This window comes from Ranitomeya variabilis, chromosome 7, assembly GCF_051348905.1.
Source record: "Ranitomeya variabilis isolate aRanVar5 chromosome 7, aRanVar5.hap1, whole genome shotgun sequence".
In the NCBI taxonomy this organism is placed as follows: Eukaryota; Metazoa; Chordata; class Amphibia; order Anura; family Dendrobatidae; genus Ranitomeya; species Ranitomeya variabilis.
Window position 1 is genome coordinate 221,281,384 of NC_135238.1, and position 16,590 is coordinate 221,297,973.

General features: G+C 41.8%; 1 protein-coding gene across 2 annotated transcripts in view; it reads right to left on the reverse strand.

The window, feature by feature from the left end:
• Positions 1 to 625: 625 nt before the first annotated feature.
• Positions 626 to 16,590, reverse strand: part of KIF5C (kinesin family member 5C) — a 38,963-nt gene continuing 22,998 nt past the window's right edge. Inside the window, exons 17-26 of one of the 2 annotated variants that reach the window (XM_077272996.1) lie at positions 15,786 to 15,903; positions 13,068 to 13,144; positions 11,280 to 11,389; positions 10,689 to 10,790; positions 9,840 to 9,900; positions 6,882 to 6,953; positions 6,354 to 6,458; positions 5,545 to 5,761; positions 5,223 to 5,336; positions 626 to 2,164 (exon numbers count right to left, since the gene is read on the reverse strand). In XM_077272996.1, coding sequence (XP_077129111.1) covers positions 5,230 to 5,336; positions 5,545 to 5,761; positions 6,354 to 6,458; positions 6,882 to 6,953; positions 9,840 to 9,900; positions 10,689 to 10,790; positions 11,280 to 11,389; positions 13,068 to 13,144; positions 15,786 to 15,903 — 969 coding nt within the window. In that variant the 3' untranslated portion in view covers positions 626 to 2,164; positions 5,223 to 5,229. The remainder of the gene's footprint in view (positions 2,165 to 5,222; positions 5,337 to 5,544; positions 5,762 to 6,353; positions 6,459 to 6,881; positions 6,954 to 9,839; positions 9,901 to 10,688; positions 10,791 to 11,279; positions 11,390 to 13,067; positions 13,145 to 15,785; positions 15,904 to 16,590) is intronic. The other variant, XM_077272997.1, reaches the window with a different exon arrangement.

The following is a 16,590-nucleotide window of genomic DNA, read 5'->3' on the forward strand; positions in this document are numbered from 1 at the left end:
TAATCTGCCATCGGCTCATCTTCCTGTCAAACAAAAGGATCAGCTGCTGAAATTCAACAGGTCGGATCGCAACATTATTTGTTGGGTTAAAGTCTGGAGGCCCCTCAACACATTAGATGGCCGTCCCATCCCTACGAAATTGGAATTGGTGGGTTGGCTGACATTTAAGTGCAAGCTTAATCCTAAGGATCTTTCTTGTAGTCCCGGAGCACCCAATTAAAATTTTTAATGGCTAGGGGGGGGTAGTAGAAGGAGAGTGTTTTCATTTAAAAAAAAAAAGAAAATATATATAATTACATTTCCCCTCTTATAACGTCATGGGGTAGACTTGTACCTGCTTTATATGTAGTGTAAGCTTAATTTACATTAGAAATTAATATAAAAAAAAATGAAAATATTCACAAAAAATTCAAAACAAATAAAAAAAAAAAAAAAAAAAGAAAAATACAAGAAATTATTAGAATATTGTAGACCAAGAGCATATAGTACAGGACTAACCCTTCCACCAGTTTCCACTTCTTTCACTGCAAACGGTCTAATATAAGTCCTAAGTTCTGTAGGTAAAGACACGGACTCTAGTGTTGGCAGTTACTTGTTTAGGAAACTTTTTTTGTGTTTTTTTTTTAATTTAAACTGGCACATAAGGGTTAGAAAGAAGGCATAAAAGTCATCTTTGCAAATGTAAATGGTATCAGGCGTCCCCTAGTAAAGGGCTCGATGGATACATTCATATCTCTTTTGCAATGTGCTTGGAAAATTAATAAATAAAAGTATCACGCTGTGACCGCGAATCTATATCGGAGGTTCCATGGCTGTGAGTCGCTATTATGATGTTTGGCTGATAAAGATGGGGTTGCCCATAAAATCGTCCGCCGTCCTCCACTTTAACACATCCTTACGTCGGTTACAATATTAACTCATTGTAAACAACTGTAAAAGGTGCCAGGTTCTGAGATTTCTGCAGCCATTTAATTGTTAGCTTAAAGGGGACAATTATTAATTTTTTTTTTTTACTTAAATGCATGATTTGGGTCTAAAAATAATTTTCGCAGTTGGGTTTCATTAATAATTTTGCACCGTTTCTATAGTTCCTGCAGAATGATTTAACCGAGAATCCAAAAGTGACGTTGTTCTGACAGTCTTAAAAGAGAGCTTGTAGATCTCTCTTTTTTTTGGAAGTCTCTTGACTGATTTATGACCATAGACCACATCAAAGTTGAAAGTGTAACGAAAAAAAAAAAAAAAAAAAACAGCAAAAAAATGTAAAAGCCCAAAAAAGGGGATTTAAAGGGGAAGTCCAGTTAAAACTATTATATCACTTATCCACAAGGTAAATGATAACTTTTTAAATCGTTGGAGGTCCGACCGCTGGGGACCGCACCAATAAGCAGAACGGGGCACTTTTATCCCAGTTAAAAATATAAGCATAATACACATGCTTGACCCGTGCGCCATTCATTTCCTATGGGACTGCCAAGCGCTGCGCTCTGCTATTTCCACAGCCCCAAATCATTTTTACAATCAGGTTTCATTAAAAAAATGTTACAATAAGTCTTTTATAAGCTCTTTAACCTTGATGTGGTCTGTGGTCAGCTGAAAGGAGTTAAAAAAAAAAAAAGATAAAAATATTACAAGCTGATCAATCTCATCTCACTGACAGATTCTCAGTTAACTCATTCTACAGCCTTTAATACAGTGTAACAAGAGGCAATGGGAGGCAAACATTTTTAACTAAACCCAATGGCACAAACGATTTTTTTAGCCTAAAATGCATACAATTAAGTAAGAACCTTTCCCCAAAGGTTATTATTGAATCTAGGAGAAGACTAGTATATTATTTTATGACCCAATTATTAGGCCTTCCGAGCCCATCAGAGGGTAAATACTTCACCCCGAAAGCAAATATGGAACAAATCAACAGCACCTAAATTGGCGGTACAGCCGGTTACTTAAGGTCACAGCGGCAGAATTGTGGAAATGAACATGTTCTATACATTACATAGGCGGAGAGAAGCACGACTCTGAACATGGACGAAGCTGGAGGAAGTGTGAGAGTCAGGGCTGGTTTTCATGATTGTAAAGAGCTCAGAAAGGTGCGACGACATGTGTACGACCGGCGAGCGTGAAGTTGGAGGCGCCACATGCTTAGCGATGATCTTCTCATCTGTTGGGAGACAGAAAGCAGGTTTCATTATGGACAGAGGTAAAAGCCGCTGTCCGAGATCTCCAATGGATTCAATGTATATAATATAGACCATGCAAGATGAGAGGAAAGAAGGAAAATTCCGCGGTGGCAACAATGTAGCGAGTTTGGATTCAGCGTCTCTTAAACCCTTATATATGCCCCAACAGAGCCTAATTTTTGTTGATTTCTTTTGCTTTAAAGGCGCTTAAATTGCAAATTCTGCTACTTAAACATCTACAGTATTTAGGGAACTGATAAGAAACATACCTATAATACAAGTTTTAGCGGTGAAGTTGCACTTTTAATCCTTCTGTAAATGAGGGCGCCTCAGTGCACCCTTGGTGTGACCAAGGTCTCGGTGCACAGTTCCGCCCTCTGTATCTAGCACTGTCCTTGAGCTTGATTGACAACGCTCGCCATCTCACACCGACACTGGAGGAGTCCAGCGGGGAGCACATCGTGTGGGTGAGGGACACTCTGATCTCTGGCTCCTGCCAGTCTGTGGCCGCCGTTCGCTACATATCCGGGTGGCTTCAGAGAATATCTGGAACATACCCGCTGCGCTCCTGCAGTGTCGGTAAATACCCCTCTAATAGCGCCCTTACTGCTAGGATCTGTGAACAGGAGATCCATCTTGGCTCCATACTTGTTGGACGCCAGAGTCAGTGAGTGTGACTGTGATGGAGCATAGGCTTTTGGGGTCTCCGCACCCCACTGTGCTCCTGTGCGAGTAACACATTTTCCGTGTCCCCGTAGAGGCGTCTGTCTGGTTATTACAGCTAAACATTAACCAGGCAGCCATCAGAGATTGCACTGAGCAATTACTAATCCAAACTCCTTCCCCCAGGGAGAATTAATAAGGAAGCCCTCCGGCCAGTGACCTGAGATCTGCATGTGATAGACAAGGTCCAGGGCGCACAATGGACGAGGAGGTCATAGCCAGGGGGATTCAGGTAACTGCCAGATACGGCTGAGCCTCAGGGACCGTAAACCTCACCTGAAGTCACACCTGCACACCATGGGGGCAAGGTACTGGCCGTTTATTTATCCCACTGAAAATCATTAGATATGGCTGATAACAGAGAACACTATCGAAATTACAGCTCAAATCCATTCAAGTGAATGTCGCAGAGCTGCAACATCATATACAGTCCAGAAATATGGGCAACATTAGTTCTGGAAAGATTAGACCCTACAGACCCTCTTATTCCTTTTAAGGCTTCATATCCCTTGAAATTGGCCAATACCACAATAAATTATTTATTAATTTTGCATCAAGTAACAGAATTACTTACTAAAGAGAACCTTTCAACAGGTTTTTGCCAATTAACCTGAGAGCAGCATGATGTAGAGATTGAGACCCTGATTCCAGTGATGTATCACTTACTGGGCTGCTTGCTGTAGTTTTGATAAAATCGCAGTTTTATCAGCTGGAGATTATCACTAGAGGACTAGTAAACCTGCTGACAGGTAGTCCTCCATATTCATGAGCTCTGTACAACCCTGCCCCCACCACTGATTGGCAGCCTTCTGACAATTACACAAAAAGCAGCCAATCGGTGATGTGGGTGGGGTTTTACAGAAGTCAGCATTCAGAGAGATGCTAGATCTGCAGCAGATAAAACAAGGAATGTATCAAAATTGTAGCAAGCAGCCCAGTTAGTGACACATCGTTGGAATCAGGGCTTCTGCCCCTACATTTTACTGCTCTCAGATGGGGTAGCAAAAATCTACTGAAAGATTCCATTTAATGTTAAAATGCTGGCTCACAGATTACGCTTCTGAGAAACCCATCTACACCTTTTAATAAAACGGGTTGTCCGGTCATCAGCTACTTTTGGCCACATTCCGACTAGACAGTATCACCGCAATACACTTGCATTGAGCTAGGCCAGACACAGTCTAGTTAGCACGTGACCGCACGTATGGAAATCACATACTTGCAGTTACGCGCCCACCGCCATCACTGGAGAATCGTCACAGCACACAGTGCGCACGATGTGGGGATTTACAAGTCTGTAGTCACATAAAGTGACCCGACAACCCCTTTAAAGGCATAACATGAAAAAACTTTAAGCAATCCTGCCGCCTAGTGGTCATATGTGGTGTAAAAGAGTTAAGGTGGGCGAGACTGATATCCTCTTTTGGCACCATTTTACAGTTCATATATAATCTACATACAAAGTTGTGTGACTTAATAAATGCCTGATTTATCCATGTAGTACAGATCCTAAATGACATTTATTATACTGCAGATATGCAATCACAGTCCTGTTGATTGCCAAAGGAAACAGTCAGCAAGACTGTCGTCACACACAGCTGCAACGCTCAGCTCTAGTGTGTGCGTATGCTTAGGTGTTTGTATTTATGTATATATGTATGGTACGGGTATATGTACTGTATGTATTTGTATAGTTTCCCTATATAATATACCTTGGTGCCTGGAGTAAAACTATACACATGGTCCGGAGAGTTTAGTTCCAAAACTGCAGAATTGTGAGTGCAGCTCCTGACTAGAATACCTTTATGAAGGTGAAGTAGTAGCTATGACTAGATAACCCTAATGGTTGACATTTCAGACACCTAGGGCCCGATTCATCATTTGTTTTCTTGTTGCTCAATAATCACCAATAATCACATTTCATTCATTTTGCAAAACATAAAAATGGTAATTATTTTGGTATTTAATAGTTTTTGTGACCTTTTAGAGCAAAAAGTCGCATGTTCTGATAAATTGTGGCAAATATTCAGTGTGTACAGAACATACCTCTACGGTGACAAAAATTTATATTATAATTATATATATATATATATATATATATATATATATATATATATATATATATATCTATATATACATATATGTAAATAATTTTTTTATATATATTCTAAAAAGATAAAAACAAATAAAACGGTTTTTAAAAATGTTAAAAATTAAAGGAAGAATTAGGCGCAAATGAAAAACAAAGACGAAAACCGCCCAAAACAAGACAAGAAAAGCCGCAAATGCAATAATGGATGGGACCCGTAGACCTACTTGTCCTTTATTTTGAGTGATGGTAGTAAGATGAATGCACGGAGCCGCCTCCTCGGATGGCGTGTACAGCGGTAGGAGAGGATGCTGGGTAATGTCCGGGACGAATTGGTTTTGCTAGAATAAAACACGAAAGCGTCTAATTATCACAAAGTCGAGCTGCCGACGTCACCGCCCAGGAAAGCAACAACGGGTACAATAGTTATTGCTGATACTTATTTCCGCCTCCGATCACAACGACATAAATCCGCCATCTACGGTCAGAGTGAGATCTGCTCAGTGATAGATCTTGGTGTTACCACGGGTTTGCGGCGTCGGTGCTCACCAATCTGGGCCGTGTGCACTCTCCGCGCCATGTTCTTCGCCCTCACAGCTTCCTTGATGCGGTCCACCTCCTGCTGGTATCGCTTGCGGTCCCTCATGGCGTTCTCTTTGGCTTCCTTTAGAGCGCCTTCCAAAGCCTTAACCCGCTCAGCTGTGGCCCGAAGACGTTTCTCCAGCTTGGGAAGTTCACAGCGCAGATCTGCGTTATCACGGACTAGCTGTAAGAAAAAGCCAAGAAATTCACAGGAGAGGACACGACGCGCGTGGGGCAGTCTCGTGGCATCGACGCGTGCGGGGCAGTCTCGTAGTGTCGACACGTCCAAAACTTGCAGGGCAAAATATGGTAAATAAGGGGCCAGAGATGAATCTGATTTCTGTAGGTATACTGCTCGTGTGTCCGGGCTTCAAAAGAGACCGTGTTTTTTATGACATGCAGCAATGCTGTGATATTGCTGTATATAACACAAGAGATCAGACAATCGCAGCTTCAACTAACAATAAAAATGAAAAGAAGAAAAAAAAAGGAAAAAAACCCCAAAATAGTTCAAATCACTCCATATATGAACCAGATCAGTAAACATCATAAAAGAAAAAAAAAATCAATGATGGTAGAAATATCTAAATGGGCCTTGGTAGAAAAAAAAGAGTCCTCACCCCTGGCTTTAAGGTAAGGGTCGGCTGCAATACTGATCTGCGTTGCTTTCTGGACTGGCGACACCTAGTGGACGTACCATGTACGCGCGCCTAGATGTGCTGCGCTGCGGATCATCGCGTGTAACAGCTCGTCAGTCAGCGGCACTCAGCTCTCACCTGTTTGTGAACTTTTGTCAGCTGCTCCAGATTGTTCTCCAAGAAGGAGATCTTCTGTTTCTGCGCAGCGCTCCCCCCGGCGTCATCACTGTCCAACTCCACGCTCTGCAAACACAGCAAGAGCTTAATCCAGCAGAAGAAAGGAGCAGAAAACCAACACTCATGGCTGTCATGATGAAGAGCGGAGACAGCGGCCATGTAAGGACAGTGCCGGCCGCTCACACTGCACGGCCAATGGCCAGAAAAATGAAGAAAATCACAATTTTAGAATAAACCCCCCCCCCCACAGTGTGAACAAGGCCAAACACTATAGAAGTGCAGCTCCCGTTCACTTGCATGGAATTTTATGTGTGGTTGTAGCAGAGTCGAGTTTCTGTTGGAGCGGAGTTTGTTAATGGGCTAAATACACCTCAATATTAGGATTTTGCATTCTCTGTGGGGTCGCCCGTAAACTCGCTGCATTTTTCTTTAGGGGTTTTGGGACTTTGACATTGATGGCAAATGGAAAATATGGTGGAAAACACAAACCTTCTTCACTCTGGTGGTGAGATCCTGAACAAAGAGTCTGCGCAGGTTGTGTAACGTCTGGAGTTCCCGAGCCTACAGAGGAAAGACAGTCAGACGCTCTGGGATTATTACATAGTAAGAGCATATTAAGAGAGGGAAAACGGGGAGCTGCCCTGATGTGACTAATGGGGGGAATGATGTAGGGCCTGTGATAGGAAGTTACCCTGATGTAACTAATGGGGCACATGATTTATACATAGTGTGTACTGGGCAAATGGGGAGCTGCACTGATGTGACTAATGGGGGGAATGATGTAGGGCCTGTGATAGGAAGTTACCCTGATGTAACTAATGGGGCACATGATTTATACATAGTGTGTACTGGGCAAATGGGGAGCTGCACTGATGTGACTAATGGGGGGAATGATGTAGGGCCTGTGATAGGGAGTTACCCTGATGTAACTAATGAGGCACATGATTTATACATAGTGTGTACTGGGCAAATGGGGAGCTGCCCTGATGTGACTAATGGGGGGGATGATGTAGGGCCTGTGATAGGGAGTTACCCTGATGTAACTAATGAGGCACATGATTTATACATAGTGTGTACTGGGCAAATGGGGAGCTGCCCTGATGTGACTAATGGGGGGGATGATGTAGGGCCTGTGATAGGGAGTTACCCTGATGTAACTAATGAGGCACATGATTTATACATAGTGTGTACTGGGCAAATGGGGAGCTGCACTGATGTGACTAATAGGGGGAATGATGTAGGGCCTGTGATAGGGAGTTACCCTGATATAACTAATGGGGCACATGATTTATACCTTACCCCTTAAAACCATCAATCTTTATTAATATTCATATATAATACCAAACAATTCAAAAAACTAGATAAAACACCCTATAGGGACTCCATATACCAGGGATCAGGGATACAACCTAGGAAAGTCGTCTTGTACAGACGGTATTTCAATGATACCAAAACCAACGCAAGTGTAAAAAAACCGAAAAAAATTGAAAAAATAACCAGAAAAACTCATCAAGAATGAAAAAATATTGAAAAAAGAAAAATATTGTTGGATATAGTATACCTCTGCTGGCCCTAATAGGCCCTGAAATCTGGCACCCTAAATATACGATGAAGCGCCCCCGCAGCGTGAGCCGTTGTATTCACATGGATGCTCAAAGGGAATACCCGAGGAGCAAAGAGCTAAGTAAACTATTCACATGAGTTATGACTTTTGTAGTATATTGTGCATGATTGGTACACTAAGCACTTTATTCACCTAGGCATAAGTTAATATTGTTTTGATATGGACATACTCCTTCAATTATGCTAATGGGAGGTATAGTTAACCTGTTTATGTAACGTAGAAAGATAGTCCAGATCTAGTATTATCTAGAAGGAACAATTGTAAGCTGTTGCAATAACCTTTTTGGTTTATTCATATAGGACAGCCTCGGTTTATTTAGGCTTGTTTGAGCCTTGTTACATTACATAGCATCACTATAGTGATATTAAAGCCTGCAATTTGGTAGGTTCAGTGATAGCTAGTGGTTAGCATATACACAATAGTGCTTTATGTATTTATTATGGATCTAATCTGATCCATTTGTGGGTACGTCTTGTCTGTGTTTATTAGTTTGGTAGGGACTACCCAGGGATATAAGGGACAGCCGTCGAGGAGCGGGGGCGCCTCATCGTATATTTAGGGTGCCAACCTCCGCTGGTAGGAAGGACATCAGATTGTACCGTCTGTACAAGACGACTTTCCTAGGTTGTATCCCTGGTCCCTGGTATATGGAGTCCCTATAGGATGTTTTATCTAGTTTTTTGAATTGTTTGGTATTATATATGAATATTAATAAAGATTGATGGTTTTAAGGGGTAAGGTTTTTTGTTTGGTAGTCTTGCTATATACTCCCCTACAGTTTATTGCTAGGACAGTTGTACACATGATTTATACATAGTGTGTACTGGGCAAATGGGGAGCTGCACTGATGTGACTAATGGGGGTGATGATGTAGGGCCTGTAATAGGGAGTTACCCTGATGTAACTAATGGGTCACATGATTTATACATAGTGTGTACTGGGCAAATGGGGAGCTGCACTGATGTGACTAATGGGGGTGATGATGTAGGGCCTGTAATAGGGAGTTACCCTGATGTAACTAATGGGTCACATGATTTATACATAGTGTGTACTGGGCAAATGGGGAGCTGCACTGATGTGACTAATGGGGGAACAATATAGGGCCTGTACTAAGCAATTAATTGCCCTGATGTGACTAATAGGGGAATGCTGTAGAGTTTATACTAGGGCAATAGGGAGTTGCCTTGAGGTAACTAATGGGGGGGGGGGGTGTGACTTATTGTGTATATATATATATATATATATATATATATATATATATATATATATATATATATATATATATATACACCGTATATATATATGGTATATTGTACTCGGAAAATGGGGAGTTGGTTTGATATGACTAACGGGGAAATTGAGATAATACAAGTATTGGAGAAATAGAAAGTTACCCTGATGTGACTAATGGGGGTAATGATGTAGGGTCTGTACTAGGGAAACAGAAGTACCTAACAGGGGAAATCAAGGGAGGGCATGTATTGGAGAGATGGAAAGTTACCTAATATTAGAAAGTGAGGCAGGGCCTGTACAGGAGAAATGGAACTTGCCCAAATGTGATTAATTGGGGAAGTCATAAAAGCCCTGTACTAGGAAAATGGAAGTTTCCCTGATGTAACTAATGGGGGAAAACAATGTGACCAATAGGGAAAGTAATGTAGGGCTTATACTGGAGAATTGGGCTGTAATTTGTATAATGGGGAAAGTGACTAATGCGTTTATCTGGAAAATAGAAGCTGCCCTGATGTGACTAATGGGGGAAGAACCTCGGGCCTGTACTGGGGAAGGAGGGGTGTAGTGAGAAGTAATTGCATGTTACATACCACCGTCTCCTCCAGGCCTTTGAGATCTTCCCGTGATTGCTCCCTCTTCTCATTAAGCTCCCTATGGATATAAGACACGGGCAATCACCCAGTATAGCAGTCTAGATCATATAATACCACCATTCGCTTCACCTATGGGGAAAAACCCTCTCTACATTTTATACCCGAGTAAGGCTAGGTTCACATTGCGTTAGGGCAATCCGTTTAGCGCATAGCGCTAGCGGGTTGCGCTAACGCAATGCTTCCCTAGGGTCCGCGTTCGGTGTCCCCGCTAGCGCAGATCCCCGATCTGCACTAGCGAGGAACGGACCTCGGGCGCGCCGCGGACGCTGCAAGCAGCGTCCGAGGTCCGTCACTCAAATGACGCGACATCGCTAGCGCACGCCCAATGTGGGCGGGCGCTAGCGACGTGCTCACCATTACAGGCTATGGCGGCGTTAACGGACTACGTTAACACCGCGTTATGCCGCGGTGTAACGTAGTCCGTTAAACGCGGTCACATAACGCAATGTGACCCTAGCCTAACAATTTATACATCTGACTGTAAACTTTTACTGATGGCAAACGTTGACTTTTTTCCTGTTTCTCGCGTGCATTAATATCATCACTTTCCATTCCTAGTGATATGCGCTACCGCTCCCGACCAGAAGGGGCAGCATAATACCTAGGACAGGAGCACGGGTATCCAGTATCTAGGCAGTGTGGTTGTATAATGGGGCTGCACTGCAGAACTTCTCCGCCAATTTCTTTTAAGGCTGGGGCCCTTCCTCAGACATTCCCTTCGTTATCCCCACTATAGGGCTGAGTTTGGCCTAAACGTCTCGATCTGAGGCTCCAGACGGCACTTACATGAGTTTCTGCAGTTCCATCTCTCTCTGCTCATCTTCAGCCTTCAGCTTCTCATAGTCCGAGGTCAGTTTGTCCTTCTGGAGCTGCAGCTTCTGGTTGAGGCTATAAAAAGCGATGCAAAAAAAAAATTAAATAAAAAGAGTGAAATCCACTTCATGACACCATATAAAACTCAGATGCCCCATGTATGACAAAGAGTCTTGTAATTGTGGTCAAGGTCACAAACTCTGCAGAAATAAGTTATAAAACATTATAATACCATGCATGAGATAATCGGCTGCAGCAGGAGCCTCTCCCCTCTGGCCTGCCTGCAGTACAGCAGTGTTCCGTTGGCCAAGCCCCGCCCCCCAGTCACTTCCCAGCCAAAAATGGAACTGGGAAGTAAGGTGTTAACCCTCATGTTTTCCGCAGGGTCTCTACAAAGTTATTTGCCTCCTACAAATAATGGGGGCACAACTATATCCGGTTTTCCTGTACCCTTCATTTCTAGGTTTAGCTCTCCTTTTGGATGCCAAGATGAAGAAGGACCGTTTATCGCATGGAATGCCGCCATTAATACCCCAATAATAGTGCCGCCGTCTCCGCACTTACTCTTTGAGGTCATCGATCATCTTCTGCTTCTCTTCGATCTCATCGCGCAGGCGAGACAGCTGCCTCTGGTGCGCTTCTCGGTGACTTTCCATCTGTTGCTCCAGAGTTTTCTGCCCAATGGTGACACAATAAAATGAGAATATCCATCCTCAAATTAAAGCACAAGACTCCGGCACTGTGCATTATAGCGATTTATTTATTGGGACGTTATTACAGCATTAGGGTATGTGCACACGTTGCGGATTTCCTGCGGATCTGCAGCGTTTTTTGCGGTGCAGAAACGCTGCAGATTCCAAAGTGATTTACAGTAATGCTAATGGTGTGGAAAATTCCGTGCAGAAACGCTGCGGAACAAAAGAAGTAGTATGTCACTTCTTTTTTACGGATCTGCAGTGTTTTTGTACCCATTCCATTATAGAAATCCGCAGGGGTAAAAAACGCAGTAAATCCGCACAAAATCTGCAGTAAATCCGCACAAAAAACGCGACAAATCCGCACCTGCGTGTTCTGCCAAGAGATGCAGAATCCGCACCAAAAATTCTTAAGCCTAATCCGCAACGTGGGCACATAGCCTTATACTTACATGGCCGCCACCATTAAAAAGGAGAAGACTTTATGTTTTCTTTGCCTCTCTGCGTTTCTGTAGCCATTCATTTTTTTTTATTTATTATTACTTTTAGATTTACTTGGCTTTCTAATTCTTGCTGTTTGGGGAACATTTTTTTTAGCATTGACTCTAAATACTCATTATAATGTTATATCGATCCCTTAGGTTATCATGGTTTTACAGACCTAAAAGTTTCAGCTTTTTTATGTAAAAGTACAGGCGGAAATTGTCATTTACAATACAACATTGTGTTTTTTTTCTTTTTTAATACAAATTTTTACTACATTTTTTAACGTCTGTAAGAAATAAACTTTTTGGCATCTTTATTTTTGGCTTATAATTTATACTGATACATTATGTCACGAGGGCACAGGTTGCTGTATGCCATGCCTGCTGGGAGGGCTCACTGGGTGCCCCTTATTTGAAGTCATTTTGGCGTTTCCTATATACAGCGAGAGATCTCTTTGACCAACTAAAGGGTTACAGAGTCAGAAATAAAAGTTTCTCTATTCCGAGCAGTCAGTAAAGTAGCCAAGTATCAGCTGCGGGGCGGTGCGGGACACCTGTGTAGGGTTTATTGTATTCTACGCACCATAAAAAGGCGACTTTTTAGGGTTAAAAAAAAAAACACACAAAAAAAACCTGCAGGACGCTGCCGACAGGTTTTCAAATTCCTATTCTACATCTGCAATAGTCTGATAAAAAAAATGATATCATGCATTGGTAATAAAAACCGCTGGAAGTAGAAAGAAGAAAAAAGCGGGCACTCACCATCCAAATAAAATCCAATCTTTATTCTGACATTAGGTCAAATATAGGACAAGCAGGGAAAGGCTGGCTTCCACTAGACGACGGCCGTTTCGGGTCTCAAGACCCGTGGAAGCGCATTTGCGCGAAACGGCCGTCGTCTAGTGGAAGCCAGCCTTTCCCTGCCTGTCCTATATTTGACTTAATGTTAGAATAAAGATTGGATTTTATTTGGATGGTGAGTGCCCGCTTTTTTCTTCTTTCTACTTCCAGCGGTGATTTGGACTTAATTTCAGCGTGAGCACCCGATATCCAATTTTTGCTTTTTGGTATCTGAGTCGAAGAAAATTGGGTGATAGAACCAGCTGGGAGTGCGGTCCTTTGTCTTTCTTTGTTTTTTGGATACATTGGTAATAAAACGGGACGTGACCGACCTTCATCTCTTCGGCATCCTGGAGACGGGTCAGGTGCTCCTTCTCCTTATCCTGGAAGGAGACTTCGTGCATTTTTTCTGCAAATGGATATACGTTGGTGAATACATTATACTCTTATCCCTCTTTGATGAAAATGTTTGACAATCCCTGCATGTGTTGCGACTGAAACATATTTCTCGAGAACGCCGAAGACACTCGGTTAGCACCTGAGCATGCTCATATAACACCTTATCCCAGCACGTTCGTTCATCACTAGTGACAACCCCTGTAATTCAGACTAACAGTACAGAAGCAAACCCATTTATGGATACCCTAATGAGGAAATTTTGAGTCAGAAGAGGAGTTTCTTAGTAAAGGAGGTCCTTTGCTCAGGATCTTCACCTCTTGGCCAAACTAGAAAGTAGTTGTAAAGAGCGTCTCTCGCCCGGAGGACTTGTCCTGTCCTGTGCCCATTGATATGAATGGACAATGTGTAATGCTTCATGTCGCCTCTAGAGGCACTGTATGGAAATTGAACACTCATTGCCAGGCTTGACCTTGAGATTACAGTCGATTCCTGCAGGGACTGCACCAAGTAGAGACCCCCTTTCAATAAAAGAATTGGAATTTCCATACGATAGGCCCCCGATGTGTATACTATAGAAGTCCAAACCCAGATACCATCCCCAATCAAGAGTGTGAAGGACCAATCGAGCTCATTATATTGCTGAAATCATCAAAATAGCCCCATTCCTGTGCAGTTCACTCCCAACTAGTTTTCCCAAGATGAAAGGGAATATATTCTCAGAAAGTGATCCATTGCTTAAATCTGTTTTTTGTGTTAAATGTATTTTTTTCCATATTACAATCTGTAGCTGAAAGTCGCATAATGTAGGGGAAGAGGCCCTGAATCCAGCGATGTGTCACTTACTGGGTAGCTTGTTCTACTTTTTAGTTTTATCAGTTTATTAGCATGAGTTTTGTATAACCCCGCCCCCACAACTGATTGGCAACTTTATGCCTATGCACAGCGTACACAAAAAGCAGCCAATCAGTGGTGTGGGCGGGGTTATACAGAGCTCAGTATTCAAAGAACTGGTGAATCTGCAGCAGAGAAAACAGGGATTTTATCAAAACCGCAGCAGCAAGCCAAGCAGCCCAGTAAGTGACACATCTCTGCCCCAGCATCATGCTGCTCTGAATGGGGCAGTAAAAACCTGGTGACAGATGCCCTTTAAAAAAAAAATATTAAAATCTTGCAATTTTCACAGGCGATATTAGACTCATGCTCCCTCTTCTTACAGAAAGAAGACTTTTCAGCAGTCTCCTTATCAGCAGAGGCTGGGTTTCAATGACAGGTAACAACTCAATACACAGCTGATACCAATCAAAATAGAGGATGTCACAGCTCACCTCCCCCTCCCTTTACAATGACCTTGGCACACGCTCATTAGATGCCTCATTACAAAAAGATAAGGTCAGAGTCTGACCACTGTGCCTAATGTACATGTAGATTTCCTGAAAAAACAGAACGTAGTAATCTAAAATAGTGGCCAAAGAGTGACAAAAGCAAGAGTTCTACTTTATTTCTTTTTTATACATTATATATATTTCTGTATTATTATTATTTACTTGCTATTATAAAAAATGATTTATATTATATCAATGATATATACTATATTGTTTAAATGGGGTTTTATGTTTAAATATATTGTTAAACTTTTTGATTGCCTTTTTCATAAATATATATATATATATATATATATATATATATATATATATATATATATATATATATATATATATATATATATATATATATATATATATATATATAATAAAATTGGAACAGCACAATGCTCACCAATGGGTGCCAGGCCTCCTGGGTCGAGTAGTCCGTTTCTCCACCCAATTGTATACAAAAAGGCAAAAAGGAAGGCAGCACTCCAGATACTTATGAAGGTGAAAACAAGAGGGATTTATACAGCCCACATTTCTGTGCAACGTTTCGGCTCACACTGAAAAAGGCTCAGTGTGAGCCGAAACGTTGCACATAAATGTGGGCTGTATAAATCCCTCTTGTTTTCACCTTCATAAGTATCTGGAGTGCTGCCTTCCTTTTTGTATATTATATATATATATATATATATATATATATATATATATATATATATATATATATATATATATATATATATATATATATATATATATATATATATATACACACACATACATACACACACACAAATTATTTAAGTGGGGTTTTATGTTTAAACATATACTTAACGTAAAAATCTCATTTAAATAATAAATATAATATTATTTATCATTGGTATAACATATAAATATAACATAAATATAGATATATAAATAAATGTGTATATATATATATATATATATATATATATATATATATATATATAATGAAATAACAGTCAAAAAGTTTTAAAAAATGTATCTAAACATAAAACCCCCATTTATACAATAGATAATTTTCTGATCACACATTCCCTTGAAAACCACTGATCCATCATCATAATCCCCAAACTGTTCTACAAATTGTTTTCTCTTTAGAAGGAACCAGGTAGCAAAAAATGTGAGGAGTGAAGTTCCTATCATCTAGAGGTACGGAACAAAAAGCCGTCACTGGGGGAAATGTGCCCCGTGTGCAGAAGAGCTCACGACTTACACAGAATTTTCGGCGTTAATATGCTATAATTGGAGCTGGCAGATTACCTTGTGCGTGGAGTTTTGCCAGTTCCTCGTTAAGAGAATCCTGCGCCTCCTCCAGCTGTCTGCGCCTCTGCTCCACGTTTTGCATGTAATCAGTCAGAGATTTGATCTTTGCTTCATGCTGGCGGATAAAAAAAAAAGAGGCAAAAATGAGTAAAAGCTTCAAACGAAAGAAGAAAAAGCGAGTTACAGGCGTCACATTTCTGCCAAATGTCTTGTCAAAAAGGAAGAGGACCTGAACTTCAGCGCAACCAATTGTGCAAGGTAACAATCCTAAAACTCAATATCATCCCTTTAACAAGCCTTGTCATATGACTTAGGATAAAAGACAAACCCCTCTTTTTGCAGACACTTGTTTCGGGGTGTTTGCCGCCTCATCAGTGCAAAGCAAGAGGTCAGATTTAGCTAGATGAGGTCTCTGACGGGGTCGGGAGGTCTAAGGCTACTTTCACACTAGCGTCGGGAACAACCCGTCGCCGTGCGTCGGGCCGACGTTCCCGACGCTAGCGTGGTCTCCGCAGCACAACGGGGGCAGCGGATGCATTTTTCCCACGCATCCGCTGCCCCATTGTGAGGTGCGGGGAAGTGCGGGGAGGTGGGGGCGGAGTTCCGGCCGCGCATGCGCGGTCGGAAAAAGCGGACCGTCGGGAGCAAAAAACGTTACATGTAACGTTTTTTTCTCCCGACGGTCCGCTACCACACGCCCAAGCGTCGCAAAACGGACGCACCGTTTGGCAATGCGTCGCAAATGCGTCGCTAATGTTAGTCTATGACGAAAAAACGTATCCAGCAAGAACTTTTGCTGGAT